Here is a 22,470-nt window from a genome sequence, read left to right on the forward strand (position 1 = left end):
CCATTCTGTTACACAAGCGTCTGTCAGAAGTTCCAGACGTTCAGGCTTTTTGTCAGGCTTTGGCCAGGATTAAACCTGTGTTTAAAGCTGTGGCTCCACCATGGAGTTTAAACCTTGTTCTTAACGTTTTACAGGGTGTTCCGTTTGAACCCCTTCATTCCATTGATATAAAGTTGTTATCTTGGAAAGTTCTATTTTTAATGGCTATTTCCTCGGCTCGAAGAGTCTCTGAGTTATCAGCCTTACATTGTGATTCTCCTTATTTGATTTTTCACTCGGATAAGGTAGTTCTGCGTACTAAGCCTGGGTTCTTACCTAAGGTAGTCACTAACAGGAATATCAATCAGGAGATTGTTGTTCCATCCTTGTGCCCAAATCCTTCTTCGAGGAAGGAACGTCTTTTGCACAATCTGGATGTAGTTCGTGCCCTTAAATTTTATTTACAGGCAACTAAAGATTTTCGACAAACGTCTTCCCTGTTTGTCGTTTACTCTGGTCAGAGGAGAGGTCAAAAAGCTTCTGCTACCTCTCTCTCTTTTTGGCTTCGTAGCATAATTCGTTTAGCTTATGAGACTGCTGGACAGCAGCCTCCTGAAAGAATTACAGCTCATTCCACTAGAGCTGTGGCTTCCACTTGGGCCTTTAAGAATGAGGCCTCTGTTGAACAGATTTGCAAGGCTGCAACTTGGTCTTCGCTTCATACTTTTTCCAAATTTTACAAATTTGACACTTTTGCTTCCTCGGAGGCTATTTTTGGGAGAAAGGTTCTTCAGGCAGTGGTTCCTTCTGTATAAAGAGCCTGCCTATCCCTCCCGTCATCCGTGTACTTTTGCTTTGGTATTGGTATCCCACAAGTAATGATGACCCGTGGACTGATCACACTTAACAGAAGAAAACATAATTTATGCTTACCTGATAAATTCCTTTCTTCTGTAGTGTGATCAGTCCACGGCCCACCCTGTTTTTTAAGGCAGGTAAATATTTTTTAAATTATACTCCAGTCACCACTACACCCTTGGCTTCTCCTTTCTCGTTGGTCCTTGGTCGAATGACTGGAGGTGACGTAGAGGGGAGGAGCTATATAGCAACTCTGCTGGGTGAATCCTCTTGCACTTCCTGTAGGGGAGCAGTTAATATCCCACAAGTAATGATGACCCGTGGACTGATCACACTACAGAAGAAAGGAATTTATCAGGTAAGCATAAATTATGTTTTTATTACAGACGCCGCTTTTCATCTTGCTAAATTAGCGGCTAAGAATTCAGGTTTTGCCATTTTAGCGTGTAGAGCGTTATGGCTTAAGTCCTGGTCAGCTGATGTGTCATCTAAATCTAAGCTTTTGTTCATCCCTTTCAAAGGTAAGACCCTATTCGGGCCTGCATTGAAAGAGATCATTTCAGACGTTACTGGAGGGAAGGGCCATAGAAGGGGTAGCCCCCGATCCGGGACCGGATCTAGTAGGGGACAGACTATCTCTCTTTGCTCAGGCCTGGGCAAGAGACGTTCAGGATTCCTGGGCAGTAGAAATTGTAACTCAGGGATACCTTCTAGATTTCAAGGATTCCCCTCCAAGGGGGAGGTTCCATCTTTCTCAATTGTCTGTAAACCCGACAAAAAGAGAGGCGTTTTTACGCTGTGTAGAAGACCTTTTTACCATGGGAGTGATCTGCCCAGTTCCAAAAGCAGAACAGGGGCAGGGGTTCTACTCCAATCTGTTTATAGTTCCCAAAAAGGAGGGAACCTTCAGACCAATTCTGGATCTCAAGATCCTAAACCAATTCCTAAGAGTTCCATCTTTCAAGATGGAGACCATTCGGACTATCTTACCATTGATCCAGGAGGGTCAATATATGACCACCGTGTACTTAAAGGATGCATATCTGCACATTCCTATCCACAAAGATCATCACCAGTTCCTCAGGTTCGCCTTTCTGACAAGCATTATCAGTTTGTGGCTCTTCCTTTCGGGTTGGCCACGGCGCCGCAAATCTTCACGAAGGTGCTAGGGTCCCTTCTGGCGGTTCTAAGGCCACGGGGCATAGCTGTGGCACCTTATCTAGATGACATTCTAATTCAAGCGTCGTCCTTTCAACTAGCCAAGTCTCACACGGACTTAGTGTTGGCCTTTCTAAGGTCTCACAGGTGGAAAGTGAACGTAAAAAGGAGTTCTCTTTCCCCCCTCACAAGAGTTTCATTTCTAGGGACTCTGATAGACTCGGTGGACATGAAAATATTTCTGACGGAGATCAGGATATCAAAGATTTTGTCCACCTGCCGAGCTCTTCATTCCATTCCTCGGCCGTCAGTGGCTCAGTGTATGAAGGTAATCGGACTAATGGTAGCGGCAATGGACATAGTTCCGTTTGCTCGCTTGCATCTCAGACCACTGCAACTATGCATGCTCAATCAGTGGAATGGGGATTATGTGGATTTATCTCCTCAGATAAATCTGGATCAAGAGACCAGAGACTTTCTTCTTTGGTGGTTGTCACAGGATCATCTGTGTTTCCGCAGGCCAGAATGGGTTATAGTGACGACAGACGCCAGTCTTCTGGGCTGGGGTGCAGTCTGGAATTCCCTGAAAGCTCAGGGTTTGTGGACTCGGGAGGAGGCTCTCCTACCGATAAATATTCTGGAATTAAGAGCGATATTCAATGCTCTCCAGGCATGGCCTCAGCTGGCTTCAGCCAGATTCATCAGGTTTCTGTCGGACAACATCACGACTGTGGCTTATATCAAACATCAGGGCGGAACAAAGAGTTCCTTAGCGATGATAGAGATCTCAAGGATAATCCAATGGGAAGAGGCTCACTCTTGCCATCTGTCAGCGATCTATATCCCAGGTGTAGAGAACTGGGAGGCAGATTTTCTAAGTCATCAGACTTTTCATCCGGGGGAGTGGGAACTCCATCCGGAGGTGTTTGCTCAGCTGGTTCGGCTATGGGGCACACCAGAGTTGGATCTGATGGCGTCTCGTCAAACTTCCTTGTTACGGCTCCAGGTCAAGGGATCCTCAGGCTGTACTGATAGATGCTCTAGCAGTACCCTGGTCGTTCAACCTGGCTTATGTGTTTCCACCTTTCCCTCTCCTTCCACGTCTGGTTGCCAGAATCAAACAGGAGAGAGCGCTTCAGTGATTTTGATAGCGCCTGCGTGACCACGCAGGACTTGGTATGCAGACCTGGTGGACATGTCATCCCTTCCACCATGGTCCCTGCCAATGAGACAGGACCTTCTGATTCAAGGTCCATTCAAGCATCCAAATCTAATTTCTCTGCAACTGACTGCTTGGAGATTGAACGCTTGATTCTATCAAAGCGGGGTTTCTCTGAGTCAGTCATAAATAACTTGATTCAGGCTCGAAAGCCTGTTACCAGGAAAATTTATCATAAGATATGGCGTAAATATCTTTTTTGGTGCGAATCCAAAGGCTTCTCCTGGACTAAAATCAGGATTCCTAGGATTTTGTCTTTTCTCCAAGAGGGATTGTAGAAAGGATTATCAGCTAGTTCCCTAAAGGGACAGATATCTGCTCTGTCTTTTTTGTTGCACAAGCGTCTGGTAGATGTTAAGACGTTCAGGCTTTTTGTCAGGCTTTAGTTAGAATTAAGCCTGTGTTTAAACCTATTGCTCCGCCATGGAGTCTAAATTTAGTTCTTAGAGTTCTTCAGGGGGTTCCGTTTGAACCCATGCATTCCATAGATATTAAGCTTTTATCTTGGAAAGTTTTGTTTCTAGTTGCTATCTCTTCAGCTCAAAGAGTTTCTGAACTATCTGCATTACAATGTGACTCTCCTTATCTTGTGTTCCATGCCGATAAGGTGGTTTTGCGTACCAAGCCTGGGTTCCTACCTAAGGTTGTTACTAACAGGAATATCAATCAAGAGATTGTTGTTCCTTCTCTGTGTCCTAATCCTTCTTGTAAGAAGGAACGTCTGTTGCACAACTTGGACGTGGTTCGTGCTTTGAAATTTTATTTGCAGGCAACCAAAGATTTTTGTCAAACATCTTCTTTGTTGTCTATTCTGGAAAGCGTAGGGGTCAAAAGGCTACGGCGACTTCTCTTTCCTTTTGGCGGAAAAGCATAATTCGTTTGGCTTATGAGACTGCTGGACAGCAGCCTCCTGAAAGGATTACAGCTCATTCTACTAGAGCGGTAGCTTCCACATGGGCTTTTAAAAATGATGCTTCTGTTGAACAGATTTGTAAGGCTGCGACTTGGTCGTCGCTTCATACCTTTTCAAAATTGTATTTATTTGATACTTTTGCTTCTTCGGAGGCTATTTTTGGGAGAAAGGTTTTGCAAGCAGTGGTGCCTTCCGTTTAGGTTCCTGTCTTGTCCCTCCCTTCATCCGTGTCCTAAAGCTTTGGTATTGGTATCCCACAAGTTAGGATGAATCCGTGGACTCGGTACATCATGCAAAAGAAAGAAATTTATCAGGTAAGCATAAATTTTGTTTTTAATATAGATATGAAATTCAAACACCCTGCGCTCTGCTGCCCACTTAAAAAGTAAATTTTTCTGTGAGCTAAAAGTTTGAATTGTTGTCCAATCAACGTTCTCCCCTTAAAGGGACATAAAACCCAATTTTTTTCTCTCATGAGTCAGATAGAACATACAATTTTAAACAACTTTCCGATTTACTTCTGTTATCAAATTTTCTTCATATTCTTGTTATCATTTGTTGAAAAGCAGTAAAGTAAGCTTATGAGTGTGCACGTGTCTGCAGCTCTATATGGCAATGTTATTCATTAGCAAGAGCACTAGATGGCAGCACTATTTCCAGTCATGTAGAGCTTCATTCGTGTGCACAATACCTACCTAGGTATCCCTTCAACAAAGAATAACATGAGAAAAAAGCAAATTTGATAATAGAAGTAAATTGAAAACTTTTTAAAAATGGTATTCTCTATCTGAATAATGAAAGAGATTTTTTGGGTTTAATGTCCCTTTAAGGCGCCATTTGTTTTAGCTAGAGCACTGATTGGAAAACAATTCAAACTTTTTGGCTCACAGAAAAATTTACTTTTGAAGTGGGTGGCAGAGCACAGGGTATTTGAATTTTGTATCTATATTAAAAAGTAAGTTGCAGTGCATCTTTATTACGACTGATGGATTAAACTCCATCTAAAATATCACTAACATATTTTATAAAGGGGTAAGTTCCCCATCACTTTAAAGGAGTAGAGCAAACATATACTTTAACTCTTACATCTTACAGTAACCTTTCCTCTAATCATATAGACTTTCTTTCCTAAGACATGGAGAGTCCACAACGTAATTCCAATTACTAGTGGGATATTCACTCCTGGCCAGCAGGAGGAGGCAAAGAGCACCCCAGCAGATCTGTTAAATGTCACTTCCCTTACCCATAACCCCTCATTCTCTTTGCCTCTGTCAATGGAGGATGTGAAGTTGGTGTCTGAAGATATATTTTTCTTTTTTTTTTTGGTACATTTCCCTGCAAGCAATGATTTGGGTTTAGCTGTGTCCACATCAATTTCTTGAGTAAGAGTAGTGTGGTGGCTTTTAAGCAGTTAGAAAGTGGTGAGGTGGTCCTTGCTTTGTTTTCTAACATTTTTGCTGGCCTTGGTGTAGAAAGCCAGAGTTGGTTACTCTGTTCTTTCTTTTTCTACAGGTCTCTGATAGGAGTATGTGTCCTGTCACGCCTTGTAAGCTGTCTTCCTGCCGGACAGCTGAATATGCAGGTAAGTGCTTTTGTCTTTAAGGTACTGGGGACTTGCACTTATCAGTATTTTTATTTCTGCATATTTTATTAGGACATATTCAATCCTTGGTAAGGATTTATTTGGGCAGTGTGCAGGCACTTTGTATGTGTGGGAGACTTTGAGATTAACTTTACCTTATGTGTCAGGTGGTTCCTTAGGCTGAAGGGTATTATTTTAATTTTATTTATGCGTTTGGGACAAGTTAAGGTGTTTAACTTCCTGACTGTGAGACTCTTTGCCCTGTGACCATTAGTTTAGTGAGCCGGCTGGAAAACGCACACTTTCTGTTGCACAGTTTTTTCCTTGTCTGCCGCTCATTTGACAGCCTGCTCTTCCGCTTGTACGCTGAGCGGAGCGGTGTCATTCTCTGCAAGTTCTTGGCTGTTGGAGATTTCGTAGGAGCATTGTCCTTTTCTCTGCTACTAACGGTGATGGTAGGGCACCTCAGTCTGACTGAGGTGTAGAGGTGTTATTTTTGTTTATATTTTTTTGTGATAAATGTTTATTATGTTTAGAGGCCCAAATTGTTTTACCTATGAAATTTTGCTCCTCATGTTTATCTAGGACCCTAAAATGTAAAGATAAATTACTCCCTTCTGAGCCTATTGTCTCTCAGGATAATACTGTTAAGGATATGCCACAGCTTTCTCCTCAAACGTCCCAACCCACTATGGCATCACATATAGTGTCCTGCAGTTGCTCTCAGCCCCCTGGAGGCTGAGAGGAACTGCAGGGCGGATATTTGCCTTCAGATTTTTTCGCTCAGATATCATCTGCGGTATCTGCGGCTTTATCTGCCTTTCCCATGTTAGGGAAGCGCAAGAGGAAATATAAGTATATTTCTGACAATAAGGTGACTGTTCTATCTTTTGCTGTGATGGTTGACCTCCCCCATAAGTCGGATGAGGAGGATACCTCGGTAGCTTCTGAGGGTGAGATCTCAGATTCTGACAGTGTAAATCCTTTGACCTACTCTGAAGAAGTAAACTTCAGATTTAGGCTTTAACACCTTTGTTTACTGCTAAAGGGGAGGTACTGGCTACTTTGGACGAGTCCAATTCTTCTGTCGCTGTCAACCCTAAAAAAAATCTAGCAAACTTAATAAATACTACGATGTTCCTTCCTCTGTGGAAGTGTTTCCTGTCCCTGGCCGTGTGTCGGAGATCATTGCACAGGAATGGAGAAGCCAGGGATTCCTTTTTTCCCGTCTCCCGTTTTTAAAAATGATGTTTCTTGTTGCTGACTCCATTTGGGGCTCATGGCGCACTGTGGCTAAGGTGGAAGGAGCTATTTCTACTTTAGCCAAGAGAACCACTCCTATTAAGGATAGCTGTTCTTCCAAGGATCCCATGGACAAGAAGCTAGAGGCTTATTTAAAGAAAATATATGTTCATCAGGAATTACAATGGCAACTTGCATTGCTACTGTTACAAGCGCAGCATCTTACTGGTGTGATGCTTTGTCTGAGCTAATTTTAGAGGAGGCTTTGTTAGAAGAGATCCAAGATAAGATCAAGGCTCTCAAACTGGCCAATTCCTTTATCTCTGATGTCAATATGCAAGTCATTAGACTGGTTGCTAAGATGTCTGACTTCACTGTTTTAGCTCACAGGGCTCTGTGGCTAAAATCTTGGTCAGCTGATGTTACTTCTAAGTCTAAGCTCCTGTCACTACCTTACAAGGGCAAGACTCTGATTGGTCCTGGTCTGGCGGAGATAATTTCTGAAATTACGTGTGGAAAAGAGTCCTTTCTACCACAAGACAAGAAGAATAGGGCTAAGGGGCGTCAAAATTCTAATTTCTTTCATGTAATTGTCAAGCGTCCATGAACTAGTGACGTATGGGATATACAATTCTACCAGGAGGGGCAAAGTTTCCCAAACCTCAAAAGGCCTATAAATACACCCCTCACCACACCCACAATTCAGTTTTTACAAACTTTGCCTCCTATGGAGGTGGTGAAGTAAGTTTGTGCTAAGATTTCTACGTTGATATGCACTTCTCAGCATTTTGAACCCCGATTCCTCTCAGAGTACAGTGAATGTCAGAGGGATGTGAAGGGAGTATCACCTATTGAATGCAATGGTTTTCCTCACGGGGGATCTATTTTATAGGTTCTCTGTTATCGGTCGTAGAGATTCATCTCCTACCTCCCTTTTCAGATCGACGATATACTCTCATATTCCATTACCTCTACTGATAACCGTTTCAGTACTGGTTTGGCTATCTGCTATATGTGGATGGTGTCTTTTGGTAAGTATGTTTTCATTACTTAAGACACTCTCAGCTATGGTTTGGCACTTTATTTATTTATATAAAGTTCTAAATATATGTATTATACTTATATTTGCCATGATTCAGGTTTTCAGTATATTTCCTTTTGCATACTGTCAGTTTCATATCTGGGAAATGCTTTTTTTAGGAAAATGTATTTCTTACCTTGGGTTTAGTGTCTTTTTCAAATTGACTGTCTTTTAAATTCACGGGCAGAATTAGGCTCGCAAGAGCGCAAAATGCCAAAGTTTATTGCGTCATTCTTGGCGCAAGATTTTTTTGGCGCGAAGTTACGTTCGTTGATGCAAATTCAACATTTCCGGCGTCTGACGGTCTTAGTCGACACCGAGTCCTTCACAAGGTTGTGTCATCTGTGACGCGAGTGTGTCATTTCCGGACATTTTATTAATATTTAAGACCTCTTTCCTATATGCCTCTTGCCTTTTTTCTCTATCAGAGGGCTATGCTGTTTGCATTTTTTCCCATTCCTGAAACTGCCATATACGGAAATTGATCATTTTGCTTTATATGTTGTTGTTTTTTCTCTTACATTTGCAAGATGTCTCAATCTAATCCTGTCTCAGAAATCGCAGTTGGAATCCTGCTGCCTGATAACAGTTCTACCAAAGCTAAGTGCATTTGTTGTAAACTTGTGGAGGTTTTATCTCCTGCTGTGGTTTGTAATAGTTGTCATGATAAACTTTTACATGCGGAGAATGTTTCCATCAGTAGCAGTTCATTACCTGTTGCTGTTCCCTCAACATCTAATGCACAAGATATACCTGTAAATTTAAAAGAATGTATTTCTGATTCCATTCAGAAAGCTTTGTCTGCCAATCCCGCCTTCTAATAAATGTAAAAGGTCTTTTAAAACTTCTCATAAAGTTGATGAAATTTCAAATGACCGGCAACATGCTGAATTATCCTTCTCTGATGGGGATCTAGCTGGTTCAGAAGATCCTGCCTCAGATATTGACACTGACAAATCTTCTTATTTATTTAAAATGGAGTATATTCGTTCTTTGTTAAAAGAAGTGTTGATTACATTGGATATGGAGGAAACTAGTCCTCTTGATATTAAAACTAGTAAACGTTTAAATTCTATTTATAAACCTCCTGTGGTTATTCCAGAGGTTTTTCCAGTTCCTGATGCTATTTCTGATAGGATTTCTAAGGAATGGTACTTCTTTTATTCCTTCTTCAAGTTTTAAAAAATGTATCCTTTGCCAGCAGTTAGATTGGAGTTTTGGGAAAAGATCCCCAAAGTTGATGGGGCTATCTCTACTCTTGCTAAACGTACTACTATTCCTACGGAAGATAGTACTTCTTTTAAAGATCCTTTAGATAGGAAACCTGAATCTTATCTAAGGAAAGCCTATTTATATTCAGGTCATCTTGCAAGGCCTGCAATTTCTTTGGCTGATGTTGCAGCTGCTTCAACTTTTTGGTTGGAAACTTTAGCGCAACAAGTATTGGATCATGATTTGTCTAGCATTGTTAACTTGATTCAACATGCTAATCATTTTATTTGTGATGCCATTTTTTATATTATCAAAATTTATGTTAAATCTATGTCTTTAGCTATTTTAGCTAGAAGAGCTTTGTGGCTTAAATCTTGGAATGCTGACATGACTTGTAAGTCCAGATTGCTATCTCTTTCTTTCCAAGGTAATAAGTTATTTGGCTCTCAGTTGGATTCTATAATTTCAACTGTCACTGGGGGGGAAGGGAGTTTTTTGCCTCAGGATAAAAGACCTAAGGGTAAATCTAAAGCTTCTAACCGTTTTCGTTCCTTTCGACAAAATAAGGAACAGAAACCTAATCCCTCCCCCAAGGAATCTGTTTCCAATTGGAAGCCTTCCTCAAATTGGAATAAATCAAAGCCATTTAAGAGATCAAAGCCAGCCCCCAAGTCCGCATGAAGGTGCGTCCCTCATTCCAGCTCAGTAGGGGGCAGAAATCAATGGATTCAGAGTATTGTCTCTCAGGGGTACACAATAGGATTCAGAGTAAGACCGCCTGTGAGAAGATTTCTTTCTCTCACGCATCCCTGCAAACCCAGTAAAGGCTCAGGCTTTCCTGAAGTGTGTTTTAGACCTGGAGTTATCAGGGGTAATCATGCCAGTTCCATTTCAAGAAAAGGGTCTGGGGTTTTATTCAAATCTATTCATTGTCCCAAAGAAAGAAAGAAAATTCATTCATACCAGTTTTGGTAAAACTAAAAATTTTGAATTAATATGTAAGAGTACCAACTTTCAAAATGGTGACTATAAGGACTATTCTGCCTTTTGTTGAGCAAGGGCATTATATGTCTACAATAGACTTACAGACTGCATATCTTCATATTCCGATTCATCCAGATCACTTTCTGTTCCTGAGATTCTCTTCTCTAGACAAGCATTACCAATTTGTTGCTCTGCCTTTTGGCCTAGCGACAGCTCCAAGAATCTTTTCAAAGGTTCTCGGTGCCCTACTCTCTGTAATCAGAGAACGGGGTATTGCGGTGTTTCCTTATTTGGATGATTTCTTGATACTTGCTCAGTATTTACGTTCTGCAGAATCTCACACGAATCAACTAGTGTTGTTTCTTCAAAAACATGTTTGGAGGATCAATTTACCGAAAAGTTCTTTGATTCCTCAGACAATAGTCACCTTTTTAGGTTTCCAGATAGATTCAGTGTCCATGACTTTGTCTCTAACGGACAAGAGACGTTTGAAATTGGTTGAATCTTGTCGGAACCTTCAGTCTCACTCATTCCCTTCAGTAGCTTTGTGCATGGAAGTTTTAGGTCTCATGACTGCAGCATCGGACGCGATCCCCTTTGCTCATTTTCATATGAGACCTCTCCAGCTTTGTATGCTGAACCAATGGTGCAGGGATTATACAAGGATATCACAATTAATATCCTTAAATCCCAATGTTCGACTATATCTGACTTGGTGGTTAGATCACCATCGTATTGTTCTAGGGGCCTCTTTCGTTTGTCCAACCTGGACTGTGATCACAACAGACCCGAGTCTTTCAGGTTGGGGAGCTGTCTGGGGATCTCTGACAGCACAGGGGGTTTGGAAATCTCAAGAGGCGATATTACCAATAAATATTTTGGAACTCTGTGCGATTCTCAGGGCTCTTCAGTTTTGGCCTCTATTGAAGAGAGAACCGTTCATTTGTTTTCAGACAGACAATATCACAACTGTGGCATATGTCAATCATCAGGGTGGGACTCACAGTCCTCAAGCTATGAAAGAAGTATCTTGGATACTTGTTTGGGCGGAATCCAGCTCCTGTCTAATTTCTGCGGTTCATATCCCAGGTATAGACAATTGGGAAGCAGATTATCTCAGTCGTCAGACTTTACATCCGGGAGAGTGGTCTCTCCACCCAGATGTGTTTTCTCGAATTGTTCAGATGTGGGGTCTTCCAGAAATAGATCTGATGGCATCTAATCTAAACAAGAAACTTCCCAGGTACCTGTCCAGGGATCTTCAGGCGGAAGCAGTGGATGCGTTGACACTTCCTTTGTGTTATCAACCGGCTTATATTTTCCCACCTCTAGTTTTTCTTCCAAGAGTGATCTCCAAAATCATCATGGAACAATCTTTTGTGTTGCTGGTGGCTCCAGCATGGCCTCACAAGTTTTGGTATGCGTATCTTGTTCGGATGTCCAATTGCCAACCTTGGCCACTTCCATTAAGACCGGACCTTCTGTCTCAAGGTCCGTTTTTCCATCAGGATCTCAGATCATTAAATTTGAAAGTATGGAAATTGAACGCCTAGTGCTTAGTCATAGAGGTTTCTCTGATTCAGTGATTAATACTATGTTACAGGCTCGTAAATCTGTTTCTAGAAAGATTTATTATCGAGTTTGGAAGACTTAACTTTCATGGTGTTCTCATAAATTCTCCTGGCATTCTTTTAGAATTCCTAGAATTTTACAGTTCCTTCAGGATGGTTTGGATAAAGGTTTGTCTGCAAGTTCCTTGAAAGGACAAATCTCTGCTCTTTCTGTTTTATTCCACAGAAAAATTGCTAAACTTCCTGATATTCACTGTTTTGTACAGGCTTTGGTTCGTATCAAGCTTGTCATTAAATCAATCTCTCCTCCTTGGAGTCTTAATTTGTTTTTGAAGGCTTTACAGGCTCCTCCATTTGAGCCTATGCATTCTTTGGACATTAAACTACTTTCTTGGAAAGTGTTGTTCCTTTTGGCCATCTCTTCTGCTAGAAGAGTTTCTGAATTATCTGCTCTCTCTTGTGAATCTCCTTTTCTGATTTTTCGTCAAGATAAGGCAGTTTTGCGGACATTTAAATTCCTACCTAAGGTTGTGAATTCTAACAACATTAATAGAGAAATTGTTGTCCTTTCTTTGTGTCCTAATCCTAAGAACTCTTTGGATAGATCTTTTCATTCTTTGGATGTGGTGAGAGCTCTGAAATATTATGTTGAAGCTACTAAAGATTTCAGGAAGACTTCTAGTCTATTTGTTATATTTTCTGGTTCCAGGAAAGGTCAGAAGGCTTCTGCCGTTTCTTTGGCATCATGGTTAAAGCTTTTGATTCATCAAGCTTATTTGTAGTTGGGTAAAGCCCCGCCTCAGAGAATTACAGCTCATTCTACTAGATCAGTTTCCACTTTTTTAAGAATGAAGCTTCAGTTGATCAGATTTGCAAAGCAGCAACTTGGTCTTCTTTGCATACATTTACTAAATTCTACCGTTTTGATGTATTTGCTTCTTCGGAAGCAGTTTTTGGTAGAAAAGTTCTTCAGGCAGCTGTTTCAGTTTGATTCTTCTGCTTATGATTTAAGTTTTTCCTTTTATTTATGAGAATAAACTTATGTTTGGGTTGTGGATTAATTTTCTTCAGCGGAAAATGGCTGTTTTTATTTTTATCCCTCCCTCTCTAGTGACTATCCCATACGTCACTAGCTCATGGACTCTTGCCAATTACATGAAAGAAAACATAATTTATGTAAGAACTTACCTGATAAATTAATTTCTTTCATATTGGCAAGAGTCCATGAGGCCCACCCCTTTTTTATGGTGGTTATGATTTTTTTTGTATAAAGCACAGTTATTTCCAAATTCCTTTGTTGATGCTTTTTACTCCTTTCTTTATCACCCCACTACTTGGCTATTTGTTAAACTGAATTGTGGGTGTGGTGAGGGGTGTATTTATAGGCATTTTGAGGTTTGGGAAACTTTGCCCCTCCTGGTAGGATTGTATATCCCATACGTCACTAGCTCATGGACTCTTGCCAATATGAAAGAAATGAATTTATCAGGTAAGTTCTTACATAAATTATGTTTTTTTGTTCCTTTCGTAACTTCAAAGGTCAAAAGTCCTCCTCCTCTGCTTCTAATCCGGAGTAGTCCAAGTCCTATTGGAGACCCAATCAGTCTTGGAGTAAGGGGAGGCAATCAAAGAATCCTTCATCTGAGACTAAGTCAGCATGAAGGGTCCGCCCCCACTCCGGAACTGGACCAAGTGGGGGGCAGACTTTCCTTGTTTCGGCAAGCTTGGATACAAGATGTCCCAGATCTTTGGGCTGTAGACATAGTACCTCAGGGTTACAAGATAGAGTTCAAGACTTGTCCTCCCAGGGGCAGATTTATCCTCTCAAAACTATCTGCAAATCAGGTATAAAGAGAGGCATTCTTAAACTGCGTTCAGGACCTTTCCTCCCTGGGAGTGATTGTTCCAGTTCCAGTAGTGGAAAAGGGTCTAGAATTCTATTCAAATCTGTTTGCGGTTCCCAAAAAAGAGGGAACTTTTCGTCCCATTTTAAACCTAAAATGTCTCAACACGTTTCTAAGGGTACAGTCCTTCACAATGGAAACCATTCGTTCCATTCTTCCTTTGGTCCAAGAGGGTCAGTTCATGACGACCATAGTCCTGAAGGACGCGTATCTTCATGTTCCCATACACGGGGATCACCACCAGTTCCTGAGATTTGCTTTTCTAGACAAGCACTTTTGTTTTTTTGTCTCTTCCATTGGCCTTGCCACATAATTTTCACAAAGGTTCTTGGGGCTCTCTTGACAGTTTTCAGGTCTCAGGGAATTGCGGTGACACCTTACCTGGACGATATATTGGTTCAGGGGCCATCTTTTCAACTAACTCTCATACAGAAATCTTGTCTTTTCTACATTCCCACGGATGGAAACTGAATCTGGAAAAGAGTTCCCTTGTTCCAACTACAAGGTTGTGTTTCTTAGGGACCATCATAGATACCCTATGAAGATTTTTCTGACTGAGGTCAGAAAATCCAAACTTCTCCCTTCTTGCCTCTCTCTACAGTCTACTGTTAGGCCATCAGTGGCTCAATGCATGGCGGTAATTGGTCTGATGTTCACTTCCATGGACGACATTCCCTTTACTCTGTTCCATTTGAGATCTCTGCAATTATGCATGCTCAGACAATGGAACAGAGACCATTCAGATCTGTCTCAGAGGATAGATCTGGACCAGTGGACAGGAGACTCTGTCTCCTGGTGGATTTCTCAGGATCATCTGTCTCAGGGCACATGCTTCTGGAGACCCTCCTGGGTGATTGTGACCACAGACGCCAGCCTGCTAGGCTGGGGAGCAGTCTGGGACTCGTTAAAGGCTCAGGGCCTATGGACTCGAGAGGAGTCCTCTCTCCCCATAAACATCTTGAGTTAAGAGCGATCTTCAATGCCTCTGATGGTTTGACCTTAATTGTCCTTAGCCTGGTTTATCAAGTTTCAGTCGGACAACATCACCTCAGTGACTTACATCAATCACCAGGGAGGAACTCTGAGTTCCTTGGCCATGAAGGAGGTGGCTTGGATTATTCAGTGGGCAGAAGTTTACAATAGTCTTCTATCTGACATCCACATTCCTAGAGTGGACAAATGGGAGGCGGATTTTCTGACTGACAGACCTTTCATCCGGGGGAATGGGCTCTCCATCCGGAGGTGTTCTCCAGGTTAATCCTCAAGTGGGGAGTGCCGGAGTTAGATCTAATGGTGTCTCGCCAGAACGCCAAGTTTCTAAGGTATGGTTCAAGATCAAGAGATCCTGAGGCCGCCCTGATGGATGCTCTGGCGGTTCCTTGGGATTTTCGGTCTAGCATACCTGTTTCCTCTGTTTGCTCTGCTTCCACAAGTTATTGCTCGTATAAAACAGGAGAGAGCATCTGTAATTCTGATAGCTCCTGCATGGCCTCGCAGGATCTGGTTTGCAGACTTGGTGAAGATGTCATCTCGTGCACCTTGGAGGTTACCTCTGAGGAAGGACCTTCTAACTCAGTGTCCATTCCTCCATCCAAATCTCGTTTCTCTGAAGCTGACTGCTTAGAGATTGAACGCTTAGTGTTGGCTAAATGTGGTTTTTCTGAGTCAGTCATTGATACTATGATTCAGGCGCGCAAACCGGTTACTCGTAAGATTTACCATAAGGTATGGCGTAAATACCTATATTGGTGTGAATCGAAGGGCTTCTCTTGGAGTAGGGTCAGGATTCCTAGAATTTTGTCTTTTCTCCAGGAAGGTCTGGAGAAGGGATTGTCAGTTCTCTGAAGGGTCAGATTTCTGCACTGTCTATTCTTTTACAGAAACGTCTGGCAGACTTGCCAGATGTTCAATCTTTTTATCAGGCCCTGGTCAGAATCAGGGCTGTGTTTAAATCTATTGCTACTCCTTGGAGTTTGAACCTTGTTCTTAAAGTTTTGCAACAGGCTCCATTCTGTAGATATTAAGTTGTTATCTTGGAAAGTTTGGTTCCTTATTGCTATTTCCTCTGCTCTCAGAGTCTCTGATCTCTCGGCTTTACAGTGTGATTTCCCTTACCTTGTTTTTCATGCGGATAAGGCGGTCCTTTGTACTAAATTGGGGTTTCTCCCTAAGGTAGTTTCGGATCGTAACATTAATCAGGAAAATGTTGTTCCTTCTCTTTGTCCTAATCCTCCTCCTCATAGTCCTAATCCTCCTCCTCATAAGGAACATCTTTTGCATAACTTGGATGTTGTGCATGCTCTCAAATTTTACCTACAGGCTACTTAAGATTTTTGTCAGTCTTCTGCCCTGTTTGTTTTTCTGGAAAGCGGAAGGGTCAAAAGGCTACTTCTGCTTCTCTTTCTCTCTGGTTAAGAAGTATTATTCGTTTTGCTTATGAGACTGCTGGACAGCATCCTCCTGAGAGAAGTACGGCTCATTCCACTAGGGCTGTCTCCTCCTTCTTAGGCTTTCAAAAATTAAGCTTCTGTGGAGCAGATTTGCAATCACAAACTTCAAGATTTGCAAGGCAGCTACATGGTCCTCTCTGCATACTTTTTCTAAATTTTACAAATTTGATACTTTTTTCCTCGGCTGAGGCCTCTTTTGGGAGAAAGGTTCTTCAAGCGGTGGTGCCTTCTGTTTAGGTCTGCCTGTCTTGTTCTCCCTCCCTGTTCATTCCTTGTCCTTTTCTCCCTCCCTGTTCATTCCTTGTCCTTTAGCTTGGGTATTGGTTCCCACTAGTAATTGTAATGACGTCATGGACTCTCTATGTCTTAGGAAAGAAAGAAAATAAAATGTATGCTTACCTGATACATTTCTTTATTTCCGGACATGGACAGTCCACGACCCCACCCTTAATTCAGACAGTATTTTTTGTTAATCCTCAGGCAACTCTACACCTTTTTTGTTATCTTCTTTTTCCATTTCTCTTCCGCGGAATGACTAGGGGTTATGGTGACACTTTAGAATAGATTATCTCCAGCACCTGTGTATCCAGTGGGTGACAACGCCATCAAGGACCTCAAACCAAATGTTAATCCTATAGAGCAAATCAGATGGCAGCACTCCAGTAATCTTAAAAGATGTATTATTTGTACACATGAACTAAAAAAAAACAACAATAAAAAAACGTTTTATTGGCTTTTTTGGAGTTGATGTGAATAAACAATACAGTACATCTTTTAAGATTATTGGAGTGCTGCCATCTGATTTGCTCTATTGGTTATGGTGATACTTAACAGCTCTGATGGGTGCTCTTTGCCTGCTGCCAGGAGTGAATATCCCACTAGTAATTGGAATGACATTGTGGACTCTCCATGTCCGGAAAGAAAGAAATTTATCATGTAAGCATAATTTTTATTTTTCTACCTTATGCAAGAACTGATTTCCTGGTTATTCTATTTACATTAATATTTTCTCTATAGTTATTACAGTTACCTTACCAATTTATTAAGCTCTGTAAAGGGTAATGCTCACTAGCTTGATAAATCACTACACATTGTCATTTTCTGTGATCAGAGAAGAAAGATTTTATAGAGCATTTGCTATCCCATAGGCAAGTAAGAATGATGCCATTTCATGCAATTCATCTTTTTAAAAATTTAGAAGCGTTAGAACAATTTTTTTAAAATGCATAATAGATGTTTGCAATTAAAGCTTAACTGCTTATATAGAATTCATAAGAAAAATCATTTATTAAGCTCTACAATTGAAGCCAATGAAACCTAGCAGTATGATATTAGCTGAGAGGCCAGAGTGCCAGCAGATTTATTTTAAAGAGGTATAAAACCTTTCATGATTCACATAGAGCATGTCTTTTTAAACTACTTTCCAATTTACTTCTGTCTTCTAATTTGCTTTGTTCTTTGCTATCCTTTTTTTCAAAAAGAATACCCTATGCTCAGCAGCAGCAAAACACTACTGTGATCTAGCTGCCGATTGTGGCTGCACATATATACTTCTTGTCAAAGGCTTATTTGATGTTCTCAGCTACCAAGCTCCCATTGTTGCTCCTTCAACAAAGGATACCAAGGGAACAAAGCGAAATTGATCGAAATAAATTGGAAGGTTGTTTAAAATGACATGCTCTTTGTGAATCAAGTCAGAAAAAAAATGTTTTATGTCAGTAATGTTTTTTTTCCTCGCTGTTTAATAATTGATTTATTTTTTAGCTATCCAAGGGAGTCAAATAAGCTGATAGGCCTTCCAGAGGATTATAGTACTCTTATTAACCAAGCATCAAATTTCTCGTGAGTAGCACACTTTTTATCTCTACACATTTTATGTGTTTATCTCTGTTGGCATTGGTATTTGGTGTGTTAAGAGTTATAGTGTTTTATATTAACTGACTTTCATGCAGTTTTATTTTTATTTGTTTATTATTATTTAATTATTATGTTTTTGTTTTCTTATATAGGTGTCCAAAATCTGGAGGTGATAAAAGCAGAGCACCTACTCTGTGCCTCGTTTGTGGAACTATGCTGTGCTCCCAAAGTTATTGCTGCCAGACAGAATTAGAAGGGGATGATGTTGGAGCATGCACAGCACATACGTACACATGTGGATCTGGCATGGGGATCTTCCTCAGGTTAGTATAGTTGGTTTTTGTTTGTGATCTATGACTGGTGATGTTATTTTTTTATTATAGTTATGATGAAACTGATTTGTTGTAGGTGTAAATCTCTCAATTAGACTAAGATAGAAAAGTTCCAATATGCACTTCTGTGCTGTGCCTCCAATAGGACCAGTAATATTTGTTGTTTACAGTTCCCAGTGTAAGGATGGTCCTTATGTGACAGGTTTAGACCAGTAGATGTCTGGCATATTATATGCAAAAGCAAAGAGTCGCAAATAGTGAGGCAGAGTTCGAATACAGTCAATGTAAGTACTTATCCCTCCAGCTGGATGTAGGTGCTGTTGATACGCTACAGTAGCGTGTGTGTCAGCCGTTATTCCCCTCTATGTACGCCTGGTACGTGTCGTTTAATATGCTGTGGACAACTTCTGTTGGCTATTCCAGTCAAGCGATAAAGCCCCCCGGTCTCCTCAGCAGGGAATGTCCACGATGTGCAAACACGTCTTTCTTCTCGGTGGGCTCTCCACCTGTTCTGACGTCAGATCGTGCACGCCTACGATAGGCGCCGGATCATGGGGTAGGCAAAAATAAATAGTGGGATGCACCAATCAGCTGTGAGCAGGACTTGAGGCTTCGGTAAGCAGGAAAGCAGTATTCCCATCCGCTACATGTATAGATAATTCCAAAAGGACAAGGAGCAAAAACCGGAGCCAAAAAGCTTGAATGCAAGTGATTTATTCAGCAATGTTGCTTAGGTATCAGGTAGACAGTCAAAAAACACCTAATGCTTTTGGCGCATGCGCACATGCGCTTTATCAGAGGCCGACGATTCAATGTAAAAGGAGGCCTAAATAGGGGTCAATAGCCAATCACCTTCTTAGATACCTATCCAAATGGTACGGACTCAGATGGTAAGGTATCAGGTAATTACCAATAGGTGCTGTGAAACCTATATAGGTTTCCTGCTCATATACTTTCTAATACAACATTATAAGACTATTAAAAACATCAATAAGAATGCATACTGACAATTCAGAAATGTACATATTTAGTTCACTAGGTACTCATTCAATTAATGGAACTGATCTCGGTCGAGAAAATTTTTTGTATAAATAAACAAATACAGAAATGACTAGTTTAAAGCATGAATAACACAACAGGTCAGGGATTAGGTTGTCCATAAACAAAGAACAACAAAAAAATAAACAAAGAATAATAATTTCAGCTTTTTAACTAAGCATCCTTATAGAGACATTTGAAATACAGTAAGTATAAAATAACTCATAATGGATAAGACATAAAAAAGTAACATATTAAAAAATGTGTATACCACATCGTAAATTAAACAAAAATAAAAAAATATATAATATTTTTAATTAATATAATAATTATATATACACATTAATCATTGGTTGGAAAGCACAATAAATAGAATATGTAGCATAGTATTAGATGTTCTACATAGGGCAGAAGTGTTTTACTGCAGACTTAAATTGTAACTAGTTCAACCAACATATTACATAAGATAGTCATCTTTATCTCTATTGTCGTGTGTATTGAAATCTGGGTAGGCACACAGGGGGTCCTAGGTCCAACCTGTAAAAAGCCCTTTTTTCTATTATTATGCTATTCAATACTAGAATTAAATTTAAAAAAAACTCATAAAAGTCATGGTACAGCTTAAAAAGTATATGTATCCTTAAGACGATAAGGAGGACTATTTGTAATCTTGAAAAAGGTATGAACTGGTTGAGGAATTTGTTTTTCTTTATTCAGTAAATACATCTACATCCATTCTTTTGTTCATACCATCTGGAAATCTGGTTTGTAATTTTACTATCCAAAAGATTTCCTTCCTAAGAAGTCTTTTTTTTTCTCTATCGCCCCCCACCCCCACCCCGGGTGTTTTTTTTATGGTGTCGATCCCAATAAATGAGAAATGTCTAGTGCCTGGACCATGCATTCTGAAGTGTTTTGCAACTGGAGACCTAGGGTCTTTCTCATCTAGGGATAATAAATGTTCACGAATTCTATCCTTGAGGAGGCGGGTCGTAATACCAATATACTGTTGGGAGCAGAATAGACAATTAACCAAATAAATGACATATTGTGAGGTACAATCAATTCTATCTCTGATAGGAAACGTTTGACCTGTAGTATGAGATGTAAACATATTCTTTACTGTGGTGTAATTACAACTTTTGCAGGGGACATGGCCACATTTGAAGCAGCCTGTTTTGGAATTTAACCAAATTGGTTTTAGAAGAAGGCTTTCAAGCAAAGTTTTTTCTGGTGATGTCTCCTAAAGTGACTAAAGTTCAAGAATAAACTTACACATCTCTTGGATTTCGCAGTTGAACATCATTTCTTTGACAAAGAATTGGCTGATTACCTTAATGTGGAAGAGCCCACTACCCCATACTTTCGCATAGTGCCGAAATTCCTCAAAGGCCTAACAGAACCACCAGGCCGGCCCATAGTGGCTAGTAATGGCTCACTGTGTGAGAGACTGGGGGGGTTGGCTCAACCACATATTGCAACCTATCATGCTTGCACTACCAGGATACATCAGAGATAGTGCCCACTTAATCACACAACTCAAAGATATCACTTGGATGGACACCTATACTTGGGTCACAATCAATGTAACAGCATTATACTCTTACATTCCACACAGACTAGGCCGTGAAACCATTATCCATATGTTACATAGACATTCCAATTATAGTGATGACTATATTCTGTTCATTATTCAAGTCACTGAGTTTCTGTTACATCATAATTTTTTCATGTATCAAGGACAGTATTTTCTGCAAAGATGCGGTACGGCAATGGGGTGGTTAGAACTCAACCGCATCTTTGCAGATGATTTTCCCTACAGGAAAAATATGATTGTATATGGGCGTTTTATCGACGACCTAATTATTATCTGGCAAAGAGATGACATACATAAGGTTGAATCATTCATTGACTTTATGAATGATAACGAATACAATTTAAATTTCACAGCCCAACATAAATAACACTACGACCATAGATTTTTTACATCTAAAACTTGAAGCCAAGGACAACAGAATAATGACATCTACTTACTGTAAGCCACTAGCACGTAACACCATTTTAAGAGCTGATTCATGTCATATACCACATCTGAAGAAGGCAATCCCAAAAGCACAATATTTACGGTTACGTAGAAATTATACCAAAATAACAAAGTATCATGAACAAGCTCAGGAACTAATCTCTAGGCTGGTTGAGAGAGGGTACCATTTAGCATCTCTCAAAAAAATAGAAACACAAATTGCTCAAACAGACAAACATGACTTATTGAAAGAATAAATAAGACCGTATCTAATAATACCAAAGCCAATTACCTAGCGAATAACATTCTATTTATTATGCAGTTTAGCAGACAGTACCAACAATTCTGTAATATAATTAGGAGAAATGTAGCAATTCTTAAGGGAGATGACATAGTGACCGAAATAATTTCTAATGGAGTCAAATGTATAGCTAGGATGGCTCCCACTTTAGGAGACATCGCCAGAAAAAACTTTGCTGGCAAGCCTTCTTCTAAAACCAATTGGTAAAATTCCAAAACAGGATGCTTCAAATGTGGCAATGTCCCCTGCAAAAGTAGTAATTATACCACAGTAACCAATATGTTTACATCTCATACTACAGGTCAAACATTTCATATCAGAGAGAGAATTATTTGTACCTCACAATATGTCATTTATTTGGTTAATTATCTATTCTGCTCCCAACAGTATGTTGGTATTACGAACAGCCTCCTCAAGGATAGAATGCATGGTCCAGGCACTAGACATTTCTCATTTATTGGGATCAACACCATAAAAAAACATCCTGGGGGGGGGGGGACGATAGAGAAAAAAGACTTCTTAGGAAGGAAATCTTTTGGATAGTAACATTACAAACCAGATTTCCAGATGGTATGAACAAAATAATAGATGTAGATTTATTTACTAAATAAAGAAATACAAATTCCTCAATCTATCCATACCTTTTCCAAGATTACAAATAATCCTCCTTATCGTCTTAAGGATACATATACTTTTTAAACTGTACCATGACTTTTATGAGTTCTTTTTGGATTTAATTATAGTATTGAATACCATAATAATAGAA

General features: G+C 40.2%; 1 protein-coding gene across 1 annotated transcript in view; it reads left to right on the forward strand.

Moving 5' to 3' along the window:
• UBR2 (ubiquitin protein ligase E3 component n-recognin 2) overlaps positions 1-22,470 on the forward strand; it is a 689,885-nt gene that overhangs the window by 631,175 nt on the left and 36,240 nt on the right. The window contains 2 exon segments of the mRNA XM_053712365.1: positions 17,918-17,995; positions 18,163-18,333. Coding sequence (XP_053568340.1) covers positions 17,918-17,995; positions 18,163-18,333 — 249 coding nt within the window.

This window comes from Bombina bombina, chromosome 4 (genome assembly GCF_027579735.1).
Source record: "Bombina bombina isolate aBomBom1 chromosome 4, aBomBom1.pri, whole genome shotgun sequence".
In the NCBI taxonomy this organism is placed as follows: Eukaryota; Metazoa; Chordata; class Amphibia; order Anura; family Bombinatoridae; genus Bombina; species Bombina bombina.